The sequence below is a fragment of the Nothobranchius furzeri genome, chromosome 18 (genome assembly GCF_043380555.1).
Source record: "Nothobranchius furzeri strain GRZ-AD chromosome 18, NfurGRZ-RIMD1, whole genome shotgun sequence".
Classification (NCBI taxonomy): Eukaryota; Metazoa; Chordata; class Actinopteri; order Cyprinodontiformes; family Nothobranchiidae; genus Nothobranchius; species Nothobranchius furzeri.
In genome coordinates, this window is record NC_091758.1 from 7,409,600 (window position 1) to 7,424,411 (window position 14,812).

Consider the following 14,812-nt stretch of genomic DNA (forward strand, 5'->3'; position numbering starts at 1 on the left):
TGTGCACAGCTCCTACACATCTGCTAGTATCGGTGGCGTTTTTCTAAAGAAAAGGTTTCCTCATTGAATTTCTGAAGCTGGACAAATGGCGTCAAGTAAGGACCACCTGATTAAAATACCCTGACTCAGCGTTTTGCTGAGAATAGGTCTTGCAAGCAGGTTAGAGAAAACAATGCTTATGAGGTCATTATGAAGACAAATCATCAGCCTTGAAATCTGAAGCAGTAGAGCTGACAGATGGTTGATGGAGACCAGAGCAGTGAGAACTGACCTGCTAAGGACAGCCAGCGTGGATCATCTTCTGCACAGCAGCTGCAGAGTGACAGAATTACAATGCATGTAAAGAGCAGGGACTATAGCAGCTGATTTCCTCATAGGATCCAGTCAAACAGGTCACTGGATGAGTGGTGAAGGTAAAATTGGGAAGTAAGTGATTTTGACAGAGTCTGGAAGTGGAAGTGACAACAAACCTACAGCAGCAGGAGTAGCTGATGTCCACCACAGAGGAACGTAGATGGGAAGTGAAGGAACAGACGCTCCCGGGTGACCTCAGCACAAGCCTGGTTAATAGATGGTGTAATGGAAGGTATTTTTATACGTTACATTAGAAAGAGCACTCGGCCAGTGTGACTTCACCTGAAGGTCCGTGAGCTTGGAAACCGCTGCTGAAGACCTTCAGTAGTAGACTGGTGAACCACAAATCAAATAAATATCATTACTTTCCTATTTAAAAGGATTGGAATCGGGTGGAAATGCTGGAATTTGAACTTCTGTTGTAGATTTCGTCTCAGTTGTTTTGAGTACATCATTCAATCAGATGCACAATATGTACTTAACATCTTACCATTGTGCTTTTCTTAGAGATGATGTAACAACATTTGGACGAGTGGAAGAGGTATGGACAGGGGCGTAGCACCAAATTCTGGGCCCTAGGTACAAGTCTTCTAGGTGGGCCCCCATGCTCAATTATTTAATATCTCTCTTACACATTTTTTGTCATGCTATAAGACAAGATAATAAATATGATCTTAGTTTAACCTCTATATTGAGCAAATACAAATGCCAGCAGAATAAAAGTGAAATGCCCAGACTTCACATATAATTATTTTTATTTGCCAACAATGTGTTCAAACAAAAATCCTGGAATTTATTTTCCAGTAAATGCCCACTGAAGGGTCTTCATGTTAGCAAAATCACTTATGAGATCTTTAAAGTCCAATCCTTTGGCTAATTGGCTTTCAATAGAAAGAAGAGCTAGGCTGTTCAGTCTATCTTGGGACATTGTTGATCTCAAATAATTATTCACCAGTTTCAGTTTGCTAAAAGCCCGTTCACCCCCAGCAACAGTCACAGGTAGTGTGCAAAATATCCTCAGTCCAATACAAACTTCTCCAAAAATGCTCTGTAATTGCATCCTGTAGATGGCATTAAGCAGCTCAAGAGGAGACCGAATGTGTGGAAATGTGGCACCATATATTGTTCTCAGGTGTAGCTTCTCATTCTCAAATTCAGCTGTGAGATCCTTGTAATATTTTCTCATCAGTGCCTGGCATGATATCTTCATCTGCTCTTCAGTCATGTCTGTCATGGTTCATGATGCTAAGCTTTGCTGATATATATTGATATATTAAATACATATGACATGAAATAAACCAGGTTCTCTCTGTGAATGTAATGTACTCTAAATGTTATAATCCCTGCATTATCAGCCAAATTATAAAATTGTCTGTTTTCAAGATCAAATATAAAGACATTTAAAATAGGCTTAAAATATCTAACCAAGCCAATAACAATCCTCTAACACCAGTGTCATCATGCTATACGAAAAACAGTGGCAGCTTCACGTTCCTGAGATTACCACGAATCCATCGATACCAAGTTTGTCCTGGTCCATGACTGGGAAGGAGCTGAAATATCCACACAGAGTGAACCTGTTTTTACTGCGAGGTCCGCAAATTAATTGGCGGCGGCCGCCCGCGATAATAATTCTGATTAATATATATATTTATATTAATTAGTGTTTTCACTGATAACACTAATTAATTTATATTTGATCTTGATGGTGAAACTAAAGGCGTTTAACACTGAACACCTAACATGAATGCAGCTTCTGAGAGCTAGCTAATATCAGCTAAAACTGTGTTCTGCAGCTGCTGCTCACCATCCTTCTACTTGCTTCTGTTCAATTAACTTTTCCTCCTTCTTTTCTTTTCTTTTCTTTTCTTTTCTTTTCTTTTCTTTTCTGGAAGCCAGATTTCCCTTTCTTGGGAAAAGACATGACTGACTCTCCTGCCTCTAGCTGTGGCTGTCGGCATCTGCGATGTCTCATTAGCACATGCAGCCGTGCAGCCCCTGGCCGCTGGTGTGGACTAAACCACTTTGCACATTTTTAAGGGGTGATAGATGCCTCAGAGATTATTCAGTTATTATTTTTAAGGCGAAATTCTGTTTCTTAACCTCTTTATCCAGGTAAAGGGAAGTTTATTAAGACATTAAGTAAGTTGGGGGGAAAAAACAACAACAATAAAACATTTTTATTCAAAGCTGTCTCAGGGCCCCTCCCTGCAGTGGGCCCTGGGTAAATGGTACCCTTTCCCCCCCCAGTCCGACGCCCCTGGGTATGGATGTAACAGAAAACCACACACTAATAATGACTGCGTATTTTCTTGAAGGTAACTGGTTGATTCAGGAACTGATGATGCCAGATGTGTCTTTTAGGAGAACATCAACCACGACATTTAAAGAGGAAACTGTGTCTCCTTTAAAATGGTAAATGGCCTGTATTTGATATAGCACCTTCTAGAGCCCTGGAACCCCCCAAGGCGCTTTACAACACAATCAGTCATTCACCCATTCACACACACATTCACACACTGGTGGGGATGAGCTACGATGTAGCCACAGCTGCCCTGAGGTGCACTGACAGAGGCAAGGCTGCCGAGCACTGGTGCCACCGGTCCCTCCCACCACCACCAGCAGGCAACGTGGGTTAAGTGTCTTGCCCAAGGACACAACGACAGTGACAGACTGAGCGGGGCTCGAACCTGCAACCTTCCAATTACGGGGCGAGCTCCTAACTCCTGTGCCACCGTTGCCCAGCACGTTTGTTTTCAGAAAAAATAATTCAAGCTTTGCAAATTATGGAGCGATCACTGGACTTTAACTGTTAAAGTGTTTGAGTGAATTGAAAAGGTAGCGAATGTTCTCTCTCTCCATTTCAGTTTGTTTATACGGATAAACAAACGAGAAGAAGCATGGAAACGATATTCTTGGCCAGATGATAGTCATTTTTCATCTTAAGCCCTAAACAACTCCTCCCCCTCTAATATGTTTGTCTGCAGTGTTTCCATCTCTCTCCCCTCTCCCGCCTCATTCATTCATTCTCTGGCTGTTTTTTTTTCACCAACAAAAAAATTAATCACCTGTCTTCCTGTGTGTGTGTGTGTGTGTGTGTGTGTGTGTGTGTGTGTGTGTGTGTGTGTGTGTGTGTGTGTGTGTGTGTGTGTGTGTGTGTGTGTGGCCTACAGGAAGCCCACAGCAGTTTTAGCAGCTGATTTATTGCCAAGTTAATTCATAATGGCATGCGATGATGATGAGAGGCTGCAGAAAAGAGTGTTTGTCACCGTTGTTCAAGGGTGAGAGAGAAAGAACAAACAAAGTTGCTCTTTGATGTAAAGTAATAGAGTGGAAAGTTACTGGGGCAGTGTAAAGAAACAAAGAAGTGATGGAAAAAGGATGTCAGGTTTGAGACGTAGCATTAGGTCCATCCATCCATCCATCCATCCATCCATCCATCCATCCTCTATACCTGCTTATCCACGCAGGGTCACGGGGGGCTGGTGCCTATCTCCAGCGGTCTCCAGGTGAGCATCCTGGACAGGTTAGCAGTCCATCACAGGGCAGCACAGAGACGCAGGACAAACAACCAAGCGTGCGCACATACACACACACACACACACACGCACACACACACACACACACACACACACACACACACACACACACACGCACACACACACACACGCACACACACACACACACACACACACACACACACACACACGCACACACACACACACACACACACACACACACACACACACACACACACACACACACACGCACGCACACACACACACACGCACACACGCACACACACACACACGCACACATGCACGCACACATGCACACACGCACACACACACACACGCGCACACACGCACACACGCACACACGCACACACACACACACACACACACACACACACACACACACGCCTAAAGACAATTTAGAGAAACCAATCAACCTGACGCTGGAAGCCGGAGCATTCAGAGGGAGCCCACGTAGGGAGAGCATGCAAACACCTTGCAAAAGACCCCAGGTTGGGATTTGAACCCAGGACCTTCTTGCTGCAAGGCAGCAGCGCTAACCACTGTGCAGCCCGCTCCGTTCATTTATTTTTCTAGCTTAACTCATTAACTGCCAGCTGTTTCTTGATCAGAAAGCCCCTGACTTCAAGCGATTTTGAGCAGTTTTACTGTTTTCTGAAGAGTCACAGAACATTGTACTCTCTGACCACGTAAACACCAAAACTACCCAAAGACAGAGTAGACTCACTTCTTGTATCTGTAAGTCCCAAAACGACGTCCTAAAATATGGATTGTCTGCTTCATGATCATGTGACATGTGACACGCACGGATGAAGATCAACGGTAGAGCTGTGATGTTTACGCTCAAGTTTAAAAAACGTCATTGACGACAGTCGCCAATGGCAGCATTACTCTAATGAAAGTTTCAGTAACGCGATTTTATTTTCATTTTAATTAGATCAGTTTGTTTCTAAATGATGAAAACACAGGTCTTGTTTAAATATTAGTTTTGTTTCAACGAAACCTGCTCTACAGTGATTATTGACTCGAAACTCATTTGTGCTTTTGCGTCAGCTCCACGACGGAGACACTTCCCACGTGGGGGTGGAGACGTTTTGCCTTCAGACTTCTCCATCACTTGCAGAGCGCTGCAAAGCAGTTCCCCACTAGGACACCAGAGGGCGCAGCGCTGTTCTGGGGCACTCTGTCCTGTACCCAGTCCGAGATAGTGCAGTCACTATTGTGTTTTTGTATTTCAGAGACTTTTCAACTTTTGTCCTCCATTCTCCTCCACCTTCTCATGTGCTCAGTACATCTAAACCCTGGTTTGCTGTCATTTCCATCCACGAATAAAACACTTGCTGCTTATCTTTTTACTCCTTCAGTCACGAGGGAATGAAACATTTGTACTTTCAGTGTTTTCCGCAAGAAATTCTTGAAGCTGCTCCGTGTCTGTCGCTAGATTTTTTGGTTCTCTTTATTTTTTTGAGGGGAAATACGCAGTGCTGTTGATGAATTTAGAGGATGCGGCGTCCCAGCCAATCACAAGCTTCCAGTCTCTGTCTAGTTGGACAGATGTTTAGAAGAGTGGGCTGGACTCCGCCCGTCCTTGTGAACCTCTGGGAGAGCCCTTGCAACGATGGATAAAGTTGGCACAAATCTCCGTACCGACGCAGACGGATAAATGCGGAGTGTGTCTCCGTACCGACGCAGACGGATAAATGCGGAGCATGTCTCCGTACTGACGCAGACGGATAAATGCGGAGCGTGTCTCCGTACTGACGCAGACGGATAAATGCGTCGTGTGTCTCTGTACCGATGCAGACGGATAAAGGTGTTGCGTGTCTCCGTACTGATGCAGACAATGCGGAGCGCATCTCCGTACCGATGCAGATGGATAAAGGCGTTGCGTGTCTCCGTACCGACGCAGACGGATAAATACGGAGTGTCTCCATACTGACGCAGACGGATAAATGCGGAGCATGTCTCCGTACTGACGCAGACGGATAAATGCGGAGCGTGTCTCCGTACTGACGCAGACGGATAAATGCGGAGCGTGTCTCCGTACTGACGCAGACGGATAAATGCGTCGTGTGTCTCCGTACCGATGCAGACGGATAAATGCGGAGCGCGTCTCCGTACCGACGCAGACGGATAAATGCAGAGCGTGTCTCCGTACTGACGCAGACGGATAAATGCGTCGTGTGTCTCCGTACTGACGCAGACGGATAAATGCGGAGCGCATCTCCGTACCGATGCAGATGGATAAAGGCGTTGCGTGTTTCCGTACCGACACAGACGGATAAATGCGGAGCGCGTCTCCGTACTGACGCAGACGGATAAATGCGGAGCGCGTCTCCGTACTGACGCAGACGGATAAATGCGGAGCGCGTCTCCGTACCGATGCAGATGGATAAAGGCGTTGCATGTCTCCGTACTGACGCAGACAGAGAAGCATGAACTAAGCTTCACGGCTCACACCTACCAGCCTCAGAAGAGTCTGAATATGGATACATTTGACACAATATAATTCAGCTCAACTTAGAGCTTTTCTTAGCCAATCAGATCGATCATTTTTAAAATGTTATCTATATGTAAAACATTACATAAATAAGTGTTGGTCAGGACACTGACGATAGAGCTCTTAAACTGTATTTTCTGGTTAATCAAAGGTAAAATAAAAGTAGTCAACAAGATGAGGATGTGTTACAACTAGCCAAACATTTTGGTGTGAGGTCATAAGGTCATATTATGGTTTAATTATTGAATCACAACATTAGATGCTCTTTTGAGAAAAATAAATAACAGGAAGCATCAAAACAAAAGCTAAAACTTAAAACCCAATCATCCACTTATTTCTAGAATAAAACCACAAAAGCCAAAAACGATTTCCGAGAAATGGTTGAACGTGTTATTATACAGTAATAACACAGCCCACTGCTCTCCTGAGGCTGTAGTTTATATTGCCTGAAGGTTTTTGGCTCTATCTTCAGTAATGGTTATAAAATCAGACCAATAAATGCAGCAAACAGCAGCATATTTTTAAACTTTTTTGTGTGTGTTTTCCTGTCTGCTTGGTTTCGCTTGTCCTTTAAATGCTGCTGACAGTTTTTGCTGTCCGGTGGAGAGGGTCTGGGTTTTGCAGCCACGTGTTATGACCCCGGAGTTCGCTCTCCCATCACCTCCCTGCCCCCGCCTGACAACAGGCTGCCCTTGTGGCACGAGATGCTCCACAGCCCCAATTACACGTATTTGAATCCGGCTATGTTGGCTTCCGTCCTACAACATGGACCAGGAGGTTTTCTGCAGGCTCATTCAGGTGAAGAGCACTGGATGGTGCTTGGACTACAATTCTAGTTTTGGACTATGAAGAATAGGAATACTGGAGAGACAGATATTGTGGTATAAGTACGTGAGAGTTTTGGTTTTAAATCACACAAGTTGTTTGGTCCTGTAAAACGTAGACATACAGACTCTGCTTCCTTGTGGTTTGTTTGTGTAGATGCTCAGTCATCCAGGGCATGATCATCTTCAACGTTTAGCTGGAAACAACTAAAATGTTCTTCCTTTTCTTGAAGATGTTTCACTTCTCATCCAAGAAGTGTTTTCATTTCTGAGACTGGGAGTAGGAGGCTTATGAGGTGTGGTATGAAGCAAAGATGCTTACAGGGCAATGTGAGTAGCTGCTGGGGCCATTGCCATCACTAATGAGGTCACGAAGGTCAAATGAGTCACTGACACCTTCCTCTGTTCAGCTCCTTGTTTGAGTCGTTGGTGCTGATGATCCTAACAGTTCCCCAGCAATCCAATCCTACTCCCAACCAAGTTTCAGGACTGAAGAAGCTTCTTGTGTGAGAAACAAAATGTCTTTAAGGAAAACAAGAAAAGTCCAGATGGTTCTATCTAAACCTTCATGATTGTTTGTTGGTTCTTAACCAAACCAACGAGTGATAACGAACAGGGTTAGGTTTCTCAATGGCATCCCTCCACGGCTCGTAGCTCAGCAGAGTTTGGTTTGGAATCCAAAAGAGTCCCGCTGACCTGAGATCAGGTCCAACCTTGAGCAGCTGGCTTCATGGGAAGTGTGTTTGCAGATGGTTGTTCCAAGAGGCTGTCAACATCCAGCCCATTGATCTGAGCTGTGGTGTGTAAGATGCAATGAGACATGGTTAGGTCCTGGTGAGGGCATGTGCCCCAAACGGGGGGACTGGTTGGTTGGTTAGAGTGCGGTAGTTAGGGCTAGTAACCAGAGGAGGGCTATTTGACAAATACTACAAAAGCAGAAAAGAAACCAAACTATTTCTCGTCTCTCCGCGTCACCAAAGCACAAAGGACACATCTGACTGACAATGTAAACATATTAAAGTATGAAACTTTGCACAAGTTCTATTTTTGGTGTAAATAAGATAATTGGTTGATAATTAATTTCAGGCAGGCAGGCTGATCTGTGGGTCTGAGCAACCCCCCCCCCCCCCCCCCCCCCCACACACACACACACACACACACACAAAGACTCCACATATTCACGTATGCTTTGCCATGCTGCTCCTCTTTCTCACACCATCTACAGATGCTCAAATGTTTCTGGTCTCCTGCACAAACCCCAAAACCAGTTCCCTGTGAGTGTAGCAACGGGCATTAAACCTGATTCTATACATTTGCATGTTTGTTTCCCTTTTGTAAAGTCTTAGTGCATTTGTCCGTTGCAGGTTGTTGCAGGTAACAGTTTATGGTCTAGAGGTTATGATGCTTCTACGATGAATTATATTTGGCATGCCATCTTCATAATCAGATTTCTTACATCCTTTTGTCCTTTGCTGTACATCCAGGCTGCAGGCCCTTCGGAAAGAGAAGTCAAGGGATGCAGCAAGGTCACGGCGGGGGAAAGAAAACTTTGAATTTTATGAACTAGCCAAGATGCTGCCCCTGCCAGGCGCCATCACCAGCCAGCTAGACAAGGCCTCAATCATACGGCTCACCATCAGCTACCTGAAGATGAGGGACTTCGCCAACCAGGGAGACCCACCGTGGAACCTGCGTATTGAGGGACCTCCACCAAACACCTCTGTCAAAGGTAGGCCTGACATGGAAAGCATTGTTTGACACAGCTTCAGAACCAGCTTCAGTGCTAACTTTTACATTTCTGGATCATGTCTCAGAAAATAAAACACTTTGTATAATTCCATCAAAGTTGACATTTTTCCTCTTTTTCTTTCAAACCAGGCCCCCTAATGGAGGCCTACAAGAAAACATTATCTTCATGGTTTTTAAGGTTTTTGGGTAATGGACCAGGATCAGTAACATTGCTGCCAAATTTTCTTTTTTCATTACAAGAAAGGAGTTTAAATTACGGAATGACCTGCTGTCATCTAAATACTATCTGGAGTTTTCCCCTTTTTCAGTGATCATGCATGGTTTTTAGAAGTCCATGGATAAGCCTGGTTTATACTTCTCAGTGAGCTCTGCAGCAGAGAGACCACACAAAGAAACAAGGTTTTCACACGCCAACTTCACAGGCAAACTGTTGTAAAGCAATTCCCCGCCAGGACAACAGAGGGCGTAGCGCTGTTCTGTGGTATCCTGCCACCATAGCACTCGTGTCCCAGATAGTGTATTTACTAACATGTTTATGTATTTACTAATGCGTTTATGTATTTCAGAGACTTTATAACACGGACAAACTTGTCCTTCATCCTCCTCCACCTCTTCATGCGGTCGCCACCTCTAAACCCACGTTCCCCGTCGTTTCCGTCCACGTTAGCTTTATATTTTGTACAACACGGGTGAATAAATGTTAATATTTTTGGACTTCTTCCACGATGAGTCCTGCAATCTGTTCTGGGTCTGCTGCTAAATACCTGTTTACTTCTTAACGGAGCTACAGCGGTGCTGCTGATGAATTTACAGGAAGCGGCATCCTGACCAATCACAAGCTTGTGGATTCTGTCACTTTCGATGGATGCTTAAAACTTTGGTCATACCTCCGTCACCCTCTGTGAGCCTGTCGAAGAGCCCTTGCACCGACGGATAATGACGTTGCGAGTCTCAGCAACGACGCAGACGGAGACGTATAAATCAGGTTATAGTCTTATCCTGTATTGTTTGTGATATAATACAGGCTATACATCTTTCTTTTTTGCCAATCTCGTCCGCGTTCCACAGCGCCCCATGCAGTTTGAGTTGAGCACTGCTCAGCATTAATCAACAGAATTAGACATCGACTTACGTAAAGATGTGAATCAGAGAGCGTGCACGAGCATTTGAGGACATACCTAGACAGATGCAGGGTTGGTGACCTGTCTCGTGTTAAACCATAAATGATGAATGACTCACACACATTCACACACTGATGGTGATTAGCTAGCCACAGTGGCCCTGGGGCTCACTGACAGAGGACAAGTATAAAAGTATACACGTATATATACGTAGATGGGAAGTGTAGGAACATATACTTATATATAATTAATTTATTGATTTCTTTTCAGAATTTTGACATTTAGTGCAAGACCCAAGGACCTACGTGGACTGTCTGGACCCTTAAACTGTTAAAACACACTTTCTCCAACACCTTGTACACTCAGTGCTTTCCTGTGAATATTAAGCTTTGACGAACCTTTAGACAATACACAGCACTTGTGAATCTAAATATGACCCGCACTTGTATAGCGCCTCTCAGAGTAAGGACTCCAAAGCATTTTACACTACAGGCCACATTCACACACTGATGGTGATGAGCTACAATGTAGCCACAGCTACCCTGGGGCACACTGACAGAGGCGAGGCTGCCAAGAACGGGCGCCACCGGTCCCTCCGACCACCACCAGCAGGCAAGGTGGGTTAAGTGTCTTGGTTAAGTGTCCCCAAGGACACAACAGCAGAATTTTCGAGCCGGGATCGAACCTGCAACCTTCCGATTACTGGACAACCCGCTCAACCTGTTGAGCTACTGCTGCCCAGTAATGTTTGCCATTGAAATGCAGTCGTTGTGGAGATGAGAGCGGTTTGTTGTTGGGTGATTTTTGCATTGAGAGGAACCACCTAAGCATGAAAACAAAGACTCATTTCTCTTACAGTGTATATTTATTCTGTAGAAGAAGAGTAACGGCTGTGTTTGAGCGTAATTACTGTCAAAGATAGGTAAAGGTATTTTATACATGTGCACATGGAGGGTGTGCACACGGAGGTATGTGCACATGTACGCTCAGCCTCTAGCACCAGATGGCATCATTGTTGTTCGTGCTTTGAAGAGGCACATACATTTTAATGAGAAGATCCAAAGAGCACAAACTAAACGTGTGTGTGTGTGTGCGTGTGTGTGTGTGTGTGTGTGTGTGTGTGTGTGTGTGTGTGTGTGTGTGTGTGTGTGTGTGTGTGTGTGTGTGTGTGTTTTGAGTTGTTTTTGAGCCTACATCACCGAGGATGTTGTATATTTCCTGCTTTACTTTTACTGCCTTATCAGGACCTTTCACCTCAAGGCAGGCTCAGAGTGACCGACGATGGGGGGCTGGGGGTGGGTGGGTGGGGGGGGGGGGGGGGGGGGGGTCTCGATAAAAGTCTCGATCGTCCATCTGGATTTATGGGCAGAGGGATTGTAGATAAATCAGGATCAGCATTTGTAGTCATTGCAGGGCTAATTTCGCTGACCTCAGTCATGACCGGCCAAACAGGCGTTCCCCTTTGGTTCATGTGAGGTTGATGGAAAATTTAAGAACTTATTTTATTTTGAAATCTGGCTTAGTTTTCATAATCAACACTACAGTTGTTTCTTGCTTCCTCTGTCCTACTGGATGAAAGCAGGACAACCCCGCCACATTCTGCTGTAGCTTGTGCTAACAATGAGCTAATGCTAACACAAACCAACTGATACTACATAAGTCACAAAGTAAAAAGACAACATTTATTATTAAGTCCAGGAGCAACAAAGTCAGGCCACCATCAGTCCGTGGTTGCATAGCCTCCGTTAGCTCCTTCAAACAAGTGTAGACCTTGCTGTGCCAATGTTTCTCTTTGCTTTAATTGTCTCCAAATACATAACTCTCCTACTTTTACTTCCTGGGTCTGCCATGATGCTAACACAAAAAGCTAAATTCTTCTTCTTGTGCTTTTTATTGATGGCTGACTAAATGAAAAGTTAATTGCCTTATATTAGCTACTGCCACAGACAATAGCTATTGCCATGAAGCAGATTGAGGCCTCCAAGTGTTCCTAACCAAACGACAAAACTGTTATGTGCACTTTTTGGACAGCAGAGTGCTACAAAACACGACTGAAGAACCATGAAACCAGTTTGAAAGCAAAATCTTATTAGGTTTTGTGTTGCTTTAAGGTGGATACCTTGGTATTACATTAGCATAGCAGCATTAGCGGTCTCTGCTGGTGTGTTTCAATTCTTCTCACTGACAGAGTTAAGAGTTTCCATAACTCTTTACTGACTGATATGAACCTTCTGTTATTGGATGCCTACCTACATTTCCTCTGTGGGTCCAGATTTTAGTCTGGGACTAATCTACTACAGTCTGGTGGTGTCTGAGGAGAATTGTATTATTTGTAAGTCACAAGTTACTGAATATATTTGGATTTTAACACAAGTAAAAAATATGACCAGACGTACAGCCACAGTTTGGAGACATAAGTTTACTGAAAAATCAAAAGTGACCTTAGAAATGACCTGAAAGGTCCCAGTTCATGCATCACTCTGGATAATTAACATTAGAACTCCCAGAGAGCCCCCCCCACCCCCACCCCCCGATCTACAAGAGAGCTGCCATTTGGCACAGTCGTTTTGACCTAGCATTCTTAATCACTTGTGAACATTCACCTGTGTTCTGTGAATCACTTCAGGAGATGCTGGTGCTCCCCTCACCTCCCCCTCTTGCCTGTTTTTTTCTAGCATTCAGGTAAAGAGGCAGCTAGAGAAAAACCAGAGACACAAGACTAAACAAGCGTCTTCAGTCAGAGGCTACATGCAGGATATAATGACCGAGCATAGAGGCATCTGTAAAACATGATTTGTTGTTTATTACTATGTTTGCAGCCTTTATAGCTTATGTTGCATTCACAACTTGTGAGCTTATCTGAAGTCTTCACAAAGTCAGTCATACATTATTTTGGGTGGGCGAGTTCAGTTGACCAGATTCAACAGAAGCCCTTTTTACAAAAGGACCACGAAATGCTCAGGCAATCCAAGAGAGCAATACGGTTTTATTAGAACTATAAACCTTCAAACGCACAAGCCTTTTGTGGATGTTTTCGATTGCAACTCAAACAATTTGGGGGGAATAAAGCAGGTTAACTGCAATGCAGGCTTCGGTTGTCCAGGTTCCAGGTACAGTTGTGATGAAGCTGCTTTTCAGCTGTTGAAAACAAGCCAGACTCTTAAAGGCTTCAGGTGATCAGCTACATCAGAGAGGTGGCTGTCCGTCACAGATCCTGGGAATTGTCTGGCTACTTCTGCCTCTGCTCGTAAAGACAGAAGTTCACAGATCTCATCACTCCAATTAGCCATGTCCGCTGGATGTTTACCAACTTTCCCATGTTTACGTGGTTTATATACTCTTTCCGGTCAGGGGTCGCCGCACAATTGCTACGTCATTTGCCATCTTCCTCTGTTGTGCCAAAGTGCAACGGCTGTTTATAGGACAGACAATTACCGCAATATTACTACCAAGCGAGGCGCAACAAATGCAACAAAGTTCGCACAACGCCATGCCAGCATGGCGTGTTTATAAAACACACTGTTGAGGTAATGTTACGCTGATTTGCCGTGTCGGTGCAGGATCGGCTCGGGGTCCTTCGACTGCCGATGACATCAAAGTAGTTGATTGGCTGAACATGAAGCTTGCGGAAGTGATGTTATCACATTATGATTTGGATTGGTCAGAACAAATTTGCGGTCGTAGTCTTAGCGGTTGTAGTCCTGTAGTCCAAAAATCAACGCCTTTTGGAGAAAATATGTTTGAATTTCTAAAGGAAATGTAAAATATAAGCAGATGATAAACGGTGACCCTCAAAAGCTCTTGATGTTGATGAAATGGGGCAAAATAAAATATTAGAACTTTATTGAAAGACACCAAGCAATATTTAGAGTCAAAGAATGTATTTAGATAACAACTAAGGAAATATACAGACGAACTCCACATTAATACAAACAGACGTGGCTTCACATATAAGAACTGTTCTATTTTGTGTCAGTCTGATGTTGGTTTTATGCAGTTTCACACTCTTTACAAAACAAAGATAATATGGTGTTTTATTAACAAATTACAATTATAAAGAAAACATTTAGGTGTTAACAAACAAGAATTTATTAACAAAACTGCTGATGTATTTCCAAAACGTGTGTGTGAAAGCCGAGTAGATTTGCAGTAATGTGACGTCATCGGCGGGCGCTGGACCCCGAGCAGATCCTGCACCGACACCAGCTCAGTGTGTCTTGTGTAAAGGGCTTGTGAGTCATTTTCTACCAGGGCTAAAAGGGCTAAAGAGGCAAACAAAATAAGGCCAACCTAAATGACTGAGAATTTTTAACCAGTGGTGACTCAGAATCATCAAGGAATGTTCGCCGTGTGAAAATCGTAATGATGCAACAGAAACCTACGGGAACACACGCAGGATGATGAGCGGCTCTTCTCACCTTGTGAATGAATGTCAGACACACATCATCAGACTGTTCCTCCCACATCTGCACTTGTGAACACACACACACACACACACACACACACACACACACACACACACACACACACACACACACACACACACACACACACACACACACACACACACACACACACACTTGCTGCAAGGTTATGTGTCTCCTGGTTATCTTCTCCCTCTTATTGACTGACATTAATGAATGAACATCCTCCCAGAAGATTGTGTGTGTGTGTGTGTGTGTGTGTGTGTGTGTGTGTGTGTTTGGCCCACTGGGGATTTCATTACTT

At 44.2% G+C, this 14,812-nt stretch overlaps 1 protein-coding gene across 3 annotated transcripts in view; it reads left to right on the forward strand.

The window, feature by feature from the left end:
- Positions 1 to 14,812, forward strand: part of LOC107391662 (neuronal PAS domain-containing protein 3) — a 388,161-nt gene that overhangs the window by 130,028 nt on the left and 243,321 nt on the right. For all 3 annotated transcript variants that reach the window (XM_070546901.1, XM_070546902.1, XM_070546903.1), the window contains one exon: positions 8,699 to 8,943. In XM_070546901.1, the coding sequence (XP_070403002.1) occupies positions 8,699 to 8,943 (245 nt within the window). The remainder of the gene's footprint in view (positions 1 to 8,698; positions 8,944 to 14,812) is intronic.